The sequence below is a fragment of the Peromyscus maniculatus genome, chromosome 5, assembly GCF_049852395.1.
Source record: "Peromyscus maniculatus bairdii isolate BWxNUB_F1_BW_parent chromosome 5, HU_Pman_BW_mat_3.1, whole genome shotgun sequence".
Taxonomy (NCBI): Eukaryota; Metazoa; Chordata; class Mammalia; order Rodentia; family Cricetidae; genus Peromyscus; species Peromyscus maniculatus.
This window is the reverse complement of record NC_134856.1, coordinates 65,447,640-65,464,879: the sequence shown is the minus strand read 5'-3', so window position 1 is coordinate 65,464,879 and position 17,240 is coordinate 65,447,640. Positions and strand designations below refer to the sequence as shown.

Below are 17,240 nucleotides of genomic sequence, written 5' to 3'. Positions count from 1 at the left end.
CTTAAAGGTCCCATCAGTGCTCAGCATCATCCTAGTGGAGGCCACACTTCCAGAATATGAGCCTTTGGGAAGTATAACCTATATCAAAACCATAGCATACAGCAATGAAAAGTCAGAAACTGGGAACCAGCAAGGTGGCTCATTGGGGAAAGTCCCATACCACCAAGCCTGACAACTTGAGTTCAATGCCTAAGTGTGTGTCTGCGCATGACGAGCATGCTTGTGCTTGAGGAGGCAAGGAAAGAGCATTAGATCCTCTGGGGCTAGAATTATAGATGGTTTGTGAGCCACCATATGGTATTGGGAACCAAACCCAAGTCCTCTAAAAGAGCAGCTTATGTCCAGCTCTGAAATCGTTCAAAATGGCAAGAAACTAGATTTTTTTTTCTCCCTGAAATAATTAAGAAGGCAAAGATGGCCACTCCAATCACTGTTATTCAATACTGCACATGATTATTAGCTAACATCATAAGACAAAAAAAAAGGAAACAAAAAATATATATTGAAAATAAAGAAGTTGTGTTTATAGGTGACATGATTATGTTGACCTGTCTTGAAAAACCAAAAAAAAAAAAGAATCAACAGCAGCAAAAATCTGGGCACTCAAACAATTGTAACAAAGATATAGGATACAGGCCCAATATGTACAAAGTCAACTGTTTGTCTATATATAATGAAGAGCTGAAAACAGAAATTAAATATACAATACCATTTCTATGGTCACTTGAATGAGACAGCCCCCATAGTCCTGGGCATTTGAATACTTGGTTCCCAGTTTGGGACACTTTAGGGGTAGGATTGGCACTTCCTTGCTGGAAGAAGTATGTCACTAGGGGCAGACTTTGTGGTTTCAAAAGCCACATGGTATGGCACTTCACCCTTTCTACTTCTTGTCTGTGGGTGGAGACACGAGCTCCCAGCTGTTACTGCCATCATGCCTGGTGCCACGCTTCCCCATCTTGACAGTGATGGACTCGTCTCTCTGGAACCATAAGTGCAAAATAAACCCTTCCTTCTGTAGGTTGCCTCAGTCATGGTGTTTTATCTCAGCAATAGAAAAATTATTAAGACAATTTTAAAACCATAGTACCAAAAATAAAAACATGTGCAGGCACCAACATAACAAGGTATGTACAGAATGGAAATAGGGGAAACTCAAATGAAGAAATCAAAGGGTATCTCAATAAATGGAGGTGCTGTCTTCATCACAGCCATACACACACAAACTATAACATCATCAGGCACTCTCAAATTATGAGACCAGTCATACGTGCAACTGGTCATTAACAGCCACATCATAATTTAAGAGATTCCTGTACTTCATCTGGCAACGTTATACCTAAATCTATTATCTACAACTTTCAACATATTTATCCTCAACTCTAGATGCATGAGTCTAATTACGTGATTATCCCCTAAATGCTAAGCAAACATTTAAAACATCTAAAATCACTTCTCATTTCCTCTGGGGAGATAGTCAAAAGGTATGAACTGATATGCTTGTAGAGAGCTCCCAGAGATGTCTCCTGAGTCTCCTCCCAACTCCCAACATCTTTGCACTGGTGGGAAGACCACAGAGCAGGAGGAGTCTCACTATGACAGGAAACAGCACTGCCAGCATGCCCCTCAAACTGCAAACCAATGCTCTGCTTCCACCATCCTCATCTTGAAAATCCCATGCCCCATCTAGCCTCTACAGCACACCAACTTACTTCCAGAAGAAAACCAGTCAGTCGGAGGGCTGTTCTAGTAGTTAAGGGCATGTAGTGCTCTTTCCAAGGACCTGAGTTCAGTTCCCAGTGCTCCATATTTAGTGGCTCACAGCCATCTATCACTCCAGCTGCCGGGGATCTAATGCCCTCTTCCGACCTCCACAAGTAACTGCACTCATGTGCACATAGCCACACATCCATATGTACTCACACACATAATTAAAAATAAAAAATAACCCTTGGACTGTGAGCTAAAATAAAACATCCCTCCCTTAAAAAGATAAGTAAAATAAAAATAAGAGCTTAAACGAAAAGAAAGAAAACAAGGTGTTTTTTGTTTTTGTTTTGTTTTGTTTTGTTTTGTTTTGTTTGTTTTGTTTTTACTCCCCTGCTTTCACCCTTTCAAGGAAATGGCTCCCACTGTCTTGGGTTTACAAAGCCACTCCTGAGAACATCTTTGCCTTCTTGGGCTTTGTCATACACCATAAGTCATATAGCAGCCAAGCATGCCCCATTCTAAAAGCAAAATGCTCACTCTTGCCTCTGGCGCTGAACACTACTCCTTTAGTCTCCTTCTTACTACCCCAGCAAATACTTACCTAAGAAATCCTACTCAGCAGGCAGGGTCGAGCTGAGGAAACCATATCCTCCAGGAACCCATACTGGAACTAATATTGAGTTACACATATGATCTACCACAGGGCACTGTAACTGCCATGTATGTATCTGTGTAGAACTCCATGAAAAACTGGAGATTAAACAAAAGATTGTGCCTTCCATCTTGGAAATTCTCTCCAGATAGTCCAGAAAATGCTCAGCACATAGTAAGTACTGAACAAATACAGAAATACAATAATTACATAGTATTAATTATTCATCAGTAACCATTATTCAAACTGGGACTGGGCACACGAGTGATGTGCGGGTCTAACTGTTTTTATCCTAATTGAGGATAATAGTGGGAAAGGGCAGGGTTAGGGTGTATATACTCATGAAGGACAGAGGAGAATGGGTGTCATTCCTCAGGTATCTGCCACTTTGGTTTTTAGACACAGTCTCTTTACTGACATAAAATTCATCAAGCAGGCTGGGCTGGCACCACGGAATCTCCGGGACCTGCCTGGCTTTGCCTTCCTACTTCTGGCATTATAAATACAGGCTTCCGAGTCTGCTTGCTTTAACATGGGTTCTGTGGAATCAAATTCAGATCCTCATGATCCTCACAGCACTCTACTGACTGAAGTTCTCAGTATTGTTGTTTTAAACATTGAAATCCCAGAAAAACATACAGTAATTCTGCTGTGCAAGGAAAGTCTCCCTTAAAATACAAATTTGTGTTTATTGAAATACTCGAACCTAAAATAGTATAAAGCTCCAGTAACTTCTTTTATTTTCTTCATATCCACCCCACACACATATAACTACTGAAAGGGCAGAGAAACATGTGCAAGAATTTAAAAGTCATAACGATTGGATAGTCTCATCCTAGAGAGCCAACACAATTTTGAGTTAAAAACCAAAGTTTCTTGAGGAGACACAAATACAACCTAATTTAAAAGCAATCCAATATTTAAGCAAGTTGTTATACCCTATCTTGTTCTAAAATGAATTTAAATCAGATTATAAATATAGACACAACTAAAGAAAATTTAAATATGAGATCTCATTCTTTTTTTGTTGTTTTTTTAAAGTGGTAAGAACAGAAGACAAATCTAGACATGAAGTGAGGGCATAAAGCATATGCTCCGTGGACCCTGTACATTAGCAAAAGATCCATCCCCGGTGTGTTCCCTTGTGCTGACTGGACTGAGTGAGCGACGCTTCCCAGTCCTCCACATGTGCAGATCTCCATTAAGCAGATGTGAGAGTTCTCAGACTCTCTCAGTACTGTCTTCCTCCGGAGGCTCAGAGTGCCAACTTGAGTTTTCTATTACTCAGCTTTTCCACCTAAAGTTTTTTTTTTTTTTTTTTCAAAAATCACTCTCGGCTGACACCTTGCAGGCACATCTAACTACGAATGTGTCCCAGTGCAAAATCATAAACTTATTTAAAATACTGGGACTTCTTTGAGATTTATTTACTCATTTATTTTTGAAACTCAACTATGCTGCGTTGGGGCATCAACTTTGTAGGTGGTAATATTGGGGTGCATTGTCAAAAAGTTGGACAAGCTTGCTAGGATCAACCTTGCTTTCCAGTAACAATCTCAATATCCAAAGGAGAGTGTGGTGCCTCTCACTTAGACTGTAATGTGAGTCTCTTCTTGAGTATATTCTACATTAGATCCCAAGTATATTAAACCTTTAAAACTGTGTGGTAATTTACACCACACACACACACACACACACACACACACACACTGCAAGGACCATGAAAATTCTGTGCTAGAACTAAAATCAAATTCTGCATTCTCCAGTTCTAAATCACACACTAACGGCTTTAACTTCAGGCAAGAGCATAAAACCAAAGCACATTTTGGTTCACTCTATAACAAATCTTTTCAAACAAATTCCTTTGGCTCTAGCAAGATTTATGTACAAAAGCTAAAGGTTTCTGTCCTCCAGCCCTAAATAGAGGCATTTGGAATACAGCTAAGAGGTTTGTTCCAGCTGTTTTCAGCTAAGAGCCCACGAGCTTGCCTCCTGGAGGCACTTTAGACTTTACATATTTAAAACTAATAGACTGGGTCAGGCAGAGGACACGCTTGAGGTCTGCATCTGATCAGAGGGGAGGATGGAGGAATCGCGGATACCACGCTAGCGGCATTAAATAGGACTCATTTGAAAAAATGCATTTTAGAGCAATTACTGAAAACATTTGGAACAGTACACATGTCAACTGTGCTATCCAGAGGCTGGTAACACCCATCCATTGACTTCATTTCTTGGGGGGAACCCTCTCGGATGCTCCCTACCCTATCCACCGGCTACCGACAGATATTCTGGAAAACAGCCTATACTTAAGGCTCACTGTCCAAGGTGACTAGGATTTGTTTTATACATTAGTTTCATCCTTTTAACAGCAATAACCACCAGCTCTGGAGTTCTTTGACCTTTTATGTGCTCTGATAACCCTTTTCTCAATACTTAATAAATCGGCTTGACTTACATAACTATCCAAGAACTGAGATGATAACAGGTTTATAGACATTGTCCATTTGCTGAAACACATTCTGACTTCCACTTTAGATAATGAAATTATAGATATGTTATAAATAAATGCAAATAAACATGCATCTATTATTTGGGGGAATGTTTACTTAATGACTCAGGGATGATGGCATTTCAGATACATGTTATTCCTTTTGGCAAATGCTAAAATCAGTATGCATACATCTGTAGCTACTTAACTTCTCTATATTCAACACAGAAGCATTTTTTTATTATTACTATATCAAGGCATGAATTCCTCAATTGTAATCCCAAGATCATTTCTCACTCACCCCAAAGAATTAAGTAAGCTGTCTAAAATGAATTAAAGCATAAAGATACCTTGGCAATTCCACTATTATGAAAAAATAAATGAATGAATACCTCTAGGCTTTAAAATGTGCTGCCGGGGGGCACCACATACTGATTTTAGCTTCTTTAGTATTGTTGCTACTCAAAACAGACAAATTTCAGGAAAAGAAACACATAGACCATTTCTGTTCTGTAAACAGTGGCAATTCAGAAGTGGCCCATTTTCAAATACTATATATCAGTTAAAAGCCTCCCCTCATGACAGACAACCATAACAAAGTTGGCCGAATGAAGTATAGGTCCAGATTTCACAGAGACATGGGCTTCTACCTCCTACAGACACAAGAAAGACTCGGCAAGTCTTTCAGCTTGAGTTAAATAAGAGAAAACGCAGTTTGTGTTTCCAGAAGCCGGAGCGGCGTGTTTTCCAGTGAGTTTCTTGTTCTCATTTTACTATTTTAAGAGTGCTGGTCACTCCCAGTGTTTCTGTAAGACGGGATCCGGTTCCCGGTGGCTGACAGTTCTCGTGGCGGGATGCTTTCCCTAAAACGGTCTCCAAAAAACTGTTTTTATTCGTATTTAGCTCCACTGTATTTATCTACAAAATACCATTTCAATGGAGTCAGGCCAATAAAAGAAACAGCTTACTAGAATTTCAGTTGACTTTGTTAAAGGAAATTATTTTAAATTAATGTGGCTTCTGGACTGCTGCCGTTTCTGACCTCAGAACACATATTCCTTCTAATTTCTGCTGTGAACATTTGTTTATTTAAGTGAAATTCCAGCTCACGAATGTCGACCATGACGGAGTCTCAGCCTTCCTGCCACTATTCTGTCCTTTGTCTAAACAAGGGCAGCCGCACGCCGCCGCATTAGCATGCGCAGCCACATCGTACCCTTCTGTGAAGTCATCTATGTATTTTTGGTAAGATCTTTAACAACTTCCACGCCCAGCCGTGAAATAGAACAAGGCTGTTTTGTTTTCAGACAGTAACAATTTCATCTCTGGTTTACTAGATGGCGCTCAGAATATTTTTCCATATGTTTTTCACAGAGAGAACTTGACATCAGTGTGGGTTACCTTGACCAGTGAACGCAGGCACTTCTCGCCAAACATGTCCCAGAGGAAGGTCAGGTCCTCCTGGCTATCCACATGTGGCTGCAGCTGGGCGGGCAGAGCAGCCAACAGCTCATACAGACCTATAAAATGAAAATAAAACACAAAGTGTAATCTTAGGGTGATCTCATTAATTTCACTGAAGGTGTATGTGTAAGTGACGGCTGGAACATGTCATTTTTACTGGATTTGTATTCTGGGCCATCAAGCAAAACAGTTCTCTCAAGAAGCAGAGGAAGTGTTTTGATTTTTAAATTCCGAAGAAGTATATATTAGCAGGATAGCTTTTTTTTTCCTTTCACACTTGTCCACATTTTACAGTCATGCAAGTTTACATAACCCAAGACAGAAAATGTGTACAGTTCTCAAAAAAAAAAAAAAGAAGAAGAAGAAGAAGAAGAAGAAGAAGAAAGAAAAGGCATGCATTCCTTTCCTTAGCCGTTACTGCATTCCCCTCTTATTAGCCATGGAGCAGAATGAGTCATGAGGAGGAAAAACTTCCTTAGGAGAAAATGGATACAGTGGTCTCAAAAAAGGCTTTGTAGTTTGCAAAGAATCCCTAATAACATAAAGCTTCAGAACATTTGCATTATCTAACATGCACATAAAATTCTGCCATGTAGGGCAAAATCAACCCCACATGGCAATTCACGGGCTGTTCCAACGCTGTGGACTATGGCTTTTCCCAAAAGGACTGTGCAGAATGTAGTTTACATCTGCAGTGTACAAAGTTTATTTGCTTCCCCTCTGGTGGCAGATGCAGGCTGCTGTGACACTCCTGGCAGAGATGCTCGAGGCAGACAGAAGCACAGTGTTCCACAGGAGCCCCCCACCGGAGTCATCCATCGCAGTCAGAAGTGGCCAGATTCCAGTCCAAGGACTCATACAGTGGTGCTCGCCCATGGCTCTGGAGGCAGGGGACCTGGCAGGAGTCGATATCAGATCCCAGCACATGGTGCATTTTCTAGCAAGATTACATGAGGTAAAAAGGACACAATTCCTTTTATTTCTGTCTGCTGTCAACAAAAACACTGAGACCTCCTGAGGCAAGAACATACAGAGCTGCTATTCCTGGTCTGAGTAAGGGCTGCTGTTCATCATAGGGACAGCTTTACAAGACATTTAACAAGCAAAGAATGGTAAATTAGGGACTCTTGATTAGTGCATCGATTATATTTCTAACACATAGCAGTGCTAATTTACAGGCAGATGCACGGGGCACCACAGTGAGTTCAGATATGTAACTGTGGATATCTGATTGAATCCAAACATCCCAGGGGCTGTATTTAGCCAAAAATAGTCATAAGAGTAACCCCAAATTAGACTATGAAAGAAATCCAATTATATTTTTTAAGCATTCATGATATTTTACATTAATTCTCTTTAAAACCTGGCACTCTGCCTAAACCAGCTCTTCTTTACGATTAACAAAGACTTTAAAATATCTCAACGTATTTCCACCTATCATACAGTACTCACGCCCTCCCTTTCTTCCTAACTCCCACAAAGAGATACATCCCCACACTCCACAACTGTCAATGTCAGTGGTCATGTCAGAGACTTAAAATGTAAAATTATGTAAAAAGAGGAATTTTTTTTTCTGCTGATTTCAGGAGATGTAAAACAAAAATGGCTATTCCTTGGTAAGTATATAATATAGTTTTCATAGGCAACTCAGTGAAATCTGCTACTAATTATTGCTGAAAAACCAAGATAGATCAATATTTGATCCCTGTGTCTACATTTAAAGCATTTTGTAGGATTTATCTGACCCTCATGTCCTTTGTGTTGAACGAGCCGGGGGGGGGGGGGGGGGGGGGGGTCAAGTCATCACAAGGGAACCCACAAGAACAACTAACCTGGACTCATAGGAGCTCACAGCTTCTGGACCAACAGCTAACGAGCCTGTATGGGACTAACCTAGGCCCTCTACATACGTGTGACAGTTATACAGCTTGGTCTACCCGTGGGACTCTTGAGTAGTGGGAGCCGGGCCTGTCTCTGAAACTTTGGCAGGCTTTTGGGGATCTATTCCCCACACTGGGTTGCCTCACCCAGTCTTAATATGGGGGGGAGGAGCTTAGTCCTACCTTAACTTGTTATGCCATGCTTTGTTGACCCACAGGGGAGGCCTGCCCTGAACAGAAACAGAGGAGGAGTGGATTGGGGGGGGGAGGTGGGGCAGAAGAACAGAAACAGGGGAGGGAATAGGAGGAGAGGAGGGAGGGGAAACTATGGTCAGGATATAAAATAAATGAGTAAATTTAGTTAAAAAAAAAAAACAAAAGGTAAGTTGTACATGTAAAGCTAAACCAACATAAAAGTGAACAGAAAGCTGTGACTGAAGTGTGAAGAGTGTTTCACATCGCCATAGCTGACTGCCCCAGACCGGATAATTAATAAGAAATGCAAGTTTACTAAAGTGTGGAGACTGTTTCACATCGCCATAGCTGACTGCCCCAGACTGGATAATTAATAAGAAACGCAAGTTTACTTGGGCCCCAACATGGAGGTGAGGCACCTCAGGAGACCATCTGCACTATGCCATCCCATGGTAGAATCCAGAAAAGCGAGAGAGCAAGAGGTGATGGAATGCTTGTACATAACCAGCTCACTCCTGCACAAGGAACACTACCTCATTCACGAGGGATGAACCCTACTGGACTGACCACCTCTTAAGGGCCTCACTTTCCCCATACTGTTACCCCTGGAACTAAGCTCACGGCACCTGAAATTTGAGGAATACATTCGAATCACAGCAGGTTGTTTCAGTGACAATTTCCTGGCTGCCACACTTGGCTGTGGTCGGTGTAAGAAGTTAACTGGAAGGAAGGGAGTGATGTGAAAGTCTGTATCAGTTCTTAAAACAACACGTGACTCCACAGTGATCTCAAAATAAAAATGGCAATACAAAAATACTAAGGTCAAATGGTTGTCTTAAAATTTCAATGGAATCATGGGGCTCTGAGCCCAATGCACTTGGTATAAAATAACATTTTTTCCTTGATGCATCTTCCTCTAGAACAAAACACCACTGCATTCCAATGGTCCAGAGTCAAAATAGCTTCAGCGGGCATTCCAAGTGGATACAGCATCACGCCCCTTTACACATGGAAAGTGTTAATTCTACACAAGTATTGCTTATATTTTGTGAAACAAGCCATTTCATACTTTGAGTTTTAAAAAATCATTTTCCTGCTAGCAAAGGCTCAGAAACCTGAGTTTTCTGCCTTTTCTAGCATTACACAGTCCTTATTGATATGTCATTACCACAATCTGTCATTCCGGTGACAACCACAGTCCCTTCAGCTACCTGATCTGGCAGCCATAACCAATGTTAGAAGAGACAGGTTAGTGTCAGCCATAAATCAAAGGCGTGGAGGCTGAGCCAAGAGGCCAGAAGCGTGCAGTCTCAAAGAAGGCAACAGAGGCGTTAGAAGCCACCAGTCCACGAGCAAAGTGGAGCGAGTCTCTCTGTCCTGACCTGAGACTGAAAATAAACCTATATTTGAGTCCCATCAGTGAAGAATATTCTTGAAGTCCAACCAAACATTTCCAGGACTAGAGATTTACAGGGCACATCTTTTAATTTTTTTTAACTTATTCTTAGTCTCTGAGCAAAAACTGGCATAATAATATTTACCCTACATTTTGTAAGCATTCAAACTCAACAAATTATTCTAATAAACAATTACAGCAGAGACAAATCATGTGCTTTAAAGTACAAAACTGACTGGGTTGCTGTCCCCTGGGGTTCACAGTGCAGCCAACAAGGAAGCGTGAGGGAAAGGAGGGTCAACTCCTGCCAAGGAAGAAATCAGGAAAGAAGTAATACCTAAGTTAGGTGTTTATGATTTGAGTCCCAAAAGCACGTGTTGGGAATTCCCCAATATGGTATGTTGGGAGGTAAAGAATTAGATGTGACTGGGCCATGACGACACTGTCTGAAGGAATTAACACTAGTATCCTCTAAGATGGTTCCTTACATGGTAGATGTGAATTCATTATAAAAAGCAAGGTCAGCCTCTCCTGAGTCTCCTGCTCCTCCTGCTCCTCCTCCTCCTCCTGCTCCTCCTGCTCCTCCTCCTCCTCCCACCATCTAAGGACACTGTCAAGCATGCCCCATGCTGTCCCACACTGGCCCATCAGTGCTCAACTAGATCTTTGGAACCATGAGATGATCAATTTCTTTTCCTTATCAATTAGTCAGTCCAACACTGGTCACCCTTACCCAAGGTCTCCAGAACATGTGTGAAATCACAGATAGTATATACAAACATGTGTAAGTAATGCTGCACTGTTTCCTATGTATACTTTTGTGCCTTTGGGGTGATTATTACATAAATGGAAGTTATATGATGGACACAAGCACCATGATACTATGACCTATAAGTAAGGCCACATAAATGATTAAGGGGCAGGTGGCCTCTGCAGTGTGGATACATTAGACAAGGGGCTAATTCACACTCCAGGTGGGATGCTGCAAAATTTCATCACCCTACTCAAGAAGGCGCACAATTTAAAGCTTATGAGTTGTTTATTTCTGGAATTTTCCATTTAATATTCTCAGACCACAGTTGATGGCAGATAATGGAAACTACAGAAAGCAAAGTCCTTGGAAACTACTATATTCTGTTTGGCAGCACAAAATGGGCTAAGTCTTTTTAAAGCAAATTCCTAAGAATCAACGTTTAGTGAGGTCTTATGTTCAAATCACTATTCTAGCTCACCGAATTGAGAAAACACCTCTCTCTTCCTCCAGCATTCTTATGATCTTTGATGATATATAAGACAGACAGATAGGTGGGTATGCCAAACATAAAACAGCCATAAATATAAGAATCTCCCCTTTTCCTGAGACAATATGGATCCAAAATGTATCTTCTAAGTAAACAAATGTACAATTAAACTACAAACTATAGATGATAGATAGATAGATGATAGATAGATAGATAGATAGACAGACAGATAAATGATGATGATGATGATAGATAGATAGATAGACAGATAGATGATAGATAGATAGATAGATAGATGATAGACAGACAGATAGATGATAGATAGATAGATAGATAGATAGATAGATAGATAGATAGATAGATGGACAGATAGATGATAGATAGATAGATAGATAGATAGATAGATAGATAGATGATAGACAGACAGATAGATGATTGATAGATAGATAGATAGATAGATAGATAGATAGATAGATAGATAGATAGATAGATATAAAAGTTTGTAATATGGCAATAAGTTAAACATAAATTAATTGTCTGCTACACAGATAAAATGTTCATGCCTTTCTTGTGGATAGCCCACTCTTTGCACCTTCTTATGTTTCACGGAACCACTCTATTTAAAGGCTTCGCAATGACTTCCTCACTTCTGGTACCAGAATTAGAACATGCCATTTTTACCTCTGGGCAAACTCTGTGAGATCCGGCGTGTTCCCCTTAACTGTGTGGTATGCCACCGCAAACCGTATTCTGCCGGTTGGGATTTTCCTTCTCACTTGGGTGCATGTTTCATTATCTCTACAAAGGAACCATTTAACTACTTTTTTTAAGTCTCTTTAACATCTGCAAACATAAGATTCTCCTCTAAGAAACCAGAAATACCCTACAGCTGCCTAAGATCGTTCTGGGGCAGCAGACAGTGAACACCCCACCGGTGGGTGCACAAGAACACAGAGCCCAAGAAGCCAAGCCAGCACGTCGTCTATAAGGCTCGCTAGTAATCTCTTTGTGGGCGTGTAGCTAAAACTCAAAGTGGGTAAGTGCCACCGGAGACTCCCACATGGGCTGTTAAGAAGCCCAGGACAGAAGCAAAACTCAGCAAATGAAAACCACAGATCAAGGCCAGCCTCCTCCTGCTGCAGTGTCCTGCCAGCGCCCTCTACCGACAAAGCTTATCATTGACAGCGGCAAAGGAAAAGTACATCAACGTCTCATCAATTTCCACAGAGCAGACAATGAAATCTGCAGCTGAGGCTGAGAGGTAGTTAAATGTAAACTGGATTCATCTACAGACTGATCTGAGTGTGAGTGTCTCTTCTTTGGGGAAGGAGCTGCCTTTCTGCTTTTTTTGGGGGGGTGGCTTTCTGCTGCTTCACACTGGGATATAATTAAAGTTATTGATGAGTAAAAATTGAGGCTTTATTAAATTGAGGCTTTATTTGAAAGAGAAAGCCTATTAAATCAAAGGCTTGAATTGACAATGTTTGTCAATTTGTAGTACATTTGCTTATCATGCTTGAGAAAGGGGAAGGAGAGAGAGGGGAAAGCAGAGGAGAGGAGAGAGGAGAAAGAGGGAGAGAAAGGGAGAGAGAGGGAGGGAGGGAGGGAGGGAGAGGGAGAGGGAGAGGGAGAGGGAGAGGGAGAGGGAGAGGGAGAGGGAGAGAGAGAGAGAGAGAGAGAGAGAGAGAGAGAGAGAGACCAAGACCAAGACCAAGACCAAGACCAAGACCAAGACCAAGACCAAGACCAAGACCAAGACCAAGACCAAGACCAAGACCAAGACCAAGCAGAAAAACAGAGCCATGGTGCCTGTGTGGAGAAGTTGGTTCTTGCCTTCCACCACGTGGGTCCTGGGACTGAATTCAGGCCCTCAGTTATTATGTCAAGTGAGCCATCTCAAGGGCCCTGCTTGCCTATTTTTAACAGCATGCAAACCCTGAACTCAACATCTCAGTTGGGGTAAATGAACTAAGCCTACATTCTAAATTAAACAAACAATGAACACTTTCACAATGACTGAATTTTACATGTCACCTTGACTGGACAACAGGGGTCCCCAATCACTCATAGAACCGTAGTAGTTCTGGGTGTGCCCATGGGGGTACTCTTGGGGGAAATACACATTTGAATCAGAGACTGAGTACAGATGAACCGCCTATCCCCATCCACATGTCCAGGCACCATGCACAGAGGGGGGGGCCAATTCCCTTTCTGTCTCAACTGGTAAAGCCACCTTCTCATGTTCGCACGGCAAACACAACAGCTCGCAGCTCTTTGAACTTCAAACTCCAGTGCTTATACCAGCACCCCAATCCAGTGCTTATACCAGCACCCCAATCCAGTGCTTATACCAGCACCCCAATCCTCATTACAGCCCTCGTTCTCAGGCTTTAACAGTCGGACTGTGACCTACGCTACCGGCTCCTTCTTCTCAAGCCTTGATTAATCACAGCAGGGTCCCCTGGGTTTCCAGGATGCAGACAGCGGCCCATGGGACTTCTTGGCTTCTACAACGGAGGGAATTGATACCTACGATTTTTTTCTTATGATGTGTATGTACACATATAGATAGACATACAGATCTTATATTGATTGTGATTCTTAGAGAACATTTATACAACTCTTCCCTATCAAAATAACACCTGATTTAAACTTCTTCACAAATGTCTGGTAGCTATGAAAGAAGACAGATCATGGTTTCCTCACATTAACACAAGAAACAGAAGCCGGGATTGTACTGCATTGACAAATCACCTGCCTAGCATTCGTGAAGCTCCGCGTTTGACTGTCAGCATTGCCAGAGTAATTAATAACAATTCCTACACATGGGAAACACCACAGAAAATGGCATGAGCTATGGAAGGTGTTCGGAGTAACTGGGTTGACTGCAGATAGACACCAAGATTTTAAACAGGTCACTGGCTCCTGCTGTTCGCTAATGAAATCTTCCAACCTATTCCCTCCTTTGCAGAGCATTGTATATGGCAAATTCCAATACACTAATGAGAACACTCTCGGTACAACATCAAATAGATCATTCTGTGAGGCAAGGCACTAAGCCATCCCCTGTGGGCCACAGTCTTTGTTTCCTTATATGATTGGGTTTAAATGTGTTGGCACTGGCTTCATTAGCCATGATTTAAACCTGCCTCTTTTCCTTGAAGGTTAAAAACTATATGGTTCCAGCCACTGAACTGTTGGACTGGACTTAAAGATGCTGTGACTATCTTCCCTGTAGCAATGTTCAATAAATTGCCAGTACCTGTCATTATCCTTAAAGATAAAAGACTTACTTGTCTAGGCAACAACCTCTGGTTCAAAATCAGGTTGAGGTTTGTCATAATCTGGGCAGCGCAGCTGACAGAGGCCAGTCAGCACTGAACACACAGGTCCAAGTCAACTGATGGTCATTCAGCACTGAACAGACACGTTTAAATCACGAACCATCCATGTTTAGAACAGCAGTACTGTGAAAATAAACACGTGCTGTTCCCTAATCCTCCTACCTTTACATCAGACACAGAGGCTGGGGAAAGCAGGAATACTGACCTAATTCATAAAAATCATAACTATGGTGAGCAAGGGTTTCACAGGAAGTCGCAACACACTCACCAAGTGTCATCACCTTGGTTAATAAGATCTTCCAACATTTTAAGTTCATTAACCACTAGAATATATCAGAGGACTTTTTAAAAAAAAGGCATGGTGCCGGTATATGGCCCAAGCTGGCCTCGAAACTCGTCATTGGCCTGCCTGTCTCCATCTTCAGAGTGTCGGGGTTATGATCGTGCATGCCCCCAGACCTGAGAAAACAGCAAAGCGGACCAAGACTAGCCTGACCGAGCAGAGGCAGGGAGAGCAGAGGCAGGGGGAGGAGCAGCGCCAAAGAGGATGCAGGGTGGAGGAGAAGGGAACTCCAAGGGCTTCGGAAGCTGCCACTGGGGACACGGGGGCCGCTCAGATCTAGACATGCTGAACTTGAACGAGCCCACGCAGCAGGCAGACACACAGGCGACAGAGACGTCAGGAGAGTAACGGGGCAGAATAGGTTAAAGACTCACACTTGGGACATAAAAGGCATCTAAGCCCACAGTCCTAGGTAATACTCCCGAGGGTATCAGGCTGAAGGCACAAAAGCAGCCCACCTCCCCAAGATGCAAGACAAGAAAGAAGGGGGGATGGGATGCTCAGCCACTCAGAGAGGAGGACCAGGGGTTGGAACCCAAAAAACAAGTCTAGGAAGAATCAACAATCTACCCTATAAACACAGAGACAAGAAGGCTGAAAACTGGCCTCTGGGTGGAACTGACAGAGCAAACTAAAGGAAGGAGGCTAAAATCAGGAAGAAACATGGCCAAGGAAGTAAACACAAGCAGCCCTTAGATGTTTTAGCACAAAAGAAGACTGTTACTTCTAAGTGAATACAGGTTTGTTCTTTGTTTTTTGGGGGTTTTTTTGTTTGTTTGTTTGTTTAAGATAAATAAGACCCCGGCCTAGTAGCACAGACCTGTAATCTCAGCTACTCAGGGGGCCGAAGGAAGCTGATCAGAAGTTCAGGATCAGCGTGCACTATGGAGTGAATTCAGGGCCAGAGACTGGTCTCAAAATCAAAGGGAAAGAAGGGTGGGGATGGAGTGTGGTGCTCGAACCCTTGTCTGGAATGTGTGAGGTCCTACATTCAATATCCAGTCACTATTCTATGAGTATCCTATGAATGATCAAGTCAGCACATACGTATACTAACAGCAACAAGATGGCGCAGCAGGAAAAATCTACTACAGATTTTGCACCCCAGTGAGCATATCTAGATAGATCTAGGCACAGGGCCCATACACGGGAGAAAAGGAAAACTAGGTAGGGCTGGCTGTCAGCAGCTGTCTGCTCTCCAGAGGTGACAGCACATACGAGCGTATTTGGAGGTGACACCACGGTCATTCCTCTGTGTTTGTGACAATATTTTCAGTCAACTAGCCAGCACGGTCATCTGCTGAGAGCAAGGCCAGCAGAGAATGGCTATAGTTTCAAAAGGTTAGACACATGGTCTAACCGATTTATACCCAGAAGGTATAAAGTGATATATATTACTGGCAAGATAGTCATATAAAGCTGGCAGCCCCTTGGATGGAGAAATCCACCTCCATCCCAAAGTCACTGCAGTCCTAAGTGACAGAGGGCCACCTGCAGGATCTACATGGACCTGATGCCCATGGTTATCTAAGGAAGAGAGACTGGGAGCCGAGGCAACGACTTTCATTTTTCCTGTGTATATGAAAGGACAGATCTTATCATTTTAAAACTGAAATTCTGAGCAACAGTCTGACCTCGTTTTTCTCCAGAGCACAGCTCAGAGCCTCCTCAGGAGTTCTGTTCCAGCCACAGAAGACAGCACTCGCTCCATCCTGAGGTTTTAACTTCCTGACACCGGCTCCCCGGTAGCTGTCACAGTCCCTCCCTTCAGGCTCAAGACTACCCAAAAGACAAAGCAAGCCTTGGGACATGCCTACACCTAAGCTCCCCTCTTGGGTGACACATCTACACCACTCCAGGTGCAGCATGTCATACCAGAGATTTTGGGGGTGCATCTAGGCATCTGGCTAGCTTCCTGATCCCCTCACATTACAGTACAGTTCCTCATCTTGTGGTGAGCCCCAATCATAAAATTATTTCATTCCTACTTCCTAACTGTAAGCTTGCTACTGTAATGAATTGTAAATATTTTTGAAGATGGCGAGCTGCCATGGGGGTTGCGACCCACAGGTTGAGAACAGCTGCTCTAGATCTCTCCTGACCTCACTCTAAATAATGACGCTCGCTCTACATCAGGCACCGTGAAGGGACTGGGGGGGGGGGTACACTGATGGGAAGGGAAAAGAACAAAGCTGTCTCCCAGGCAGCACAAGAGCAGACACTGTCACAAATGCTGTGACTTTGACAGGCACAATAAGGAGGGGCCTGTAGCAGGAACATGGGACAGTGCAATCATTTCAGGAACAGCTTCCCTAAGGACACAGTGACTGTGTGAGACCACTGGGAAAGGCAGGCATTAACTATAGGGCACTGAAGTGGGGAGAAGAGAAACCTCATAGAAGGGGAACCCTATTTCAGAGGCGGTATGTAGAGTGGCATACCTAAACTCTGTCACCAAATAAAATACTAACTCTGCAACTGGGCCATCTGAACATCTATATTTTCATCCTTGTAACCACAGCTC

General features: G+C 42.6%; 1 protein-coding gene across 1 annotated transcript in view; it reads right to left on the bottom strand.

Annotated features, from left to right (window-relative positions):
• Mpp7 (MAGUK p55 scaffold protein 7) overlaps positions 1–17,240 on the bottom strand; it is a 212,670-nt gene that overhangs the window by 106,011 nt on the left and 89,419 nt on the right. The window contains exon 3 of the mRNA XM_006973903.4: positions 6,255–6,373. Within this exon, the coding sequence (XP_006973965.1) occupies positions 6,255–6,373 (119 nt within the window). The remainder of the gene's footprint in view (positions 1–6,254; positions 6,374–17,240) is intronic.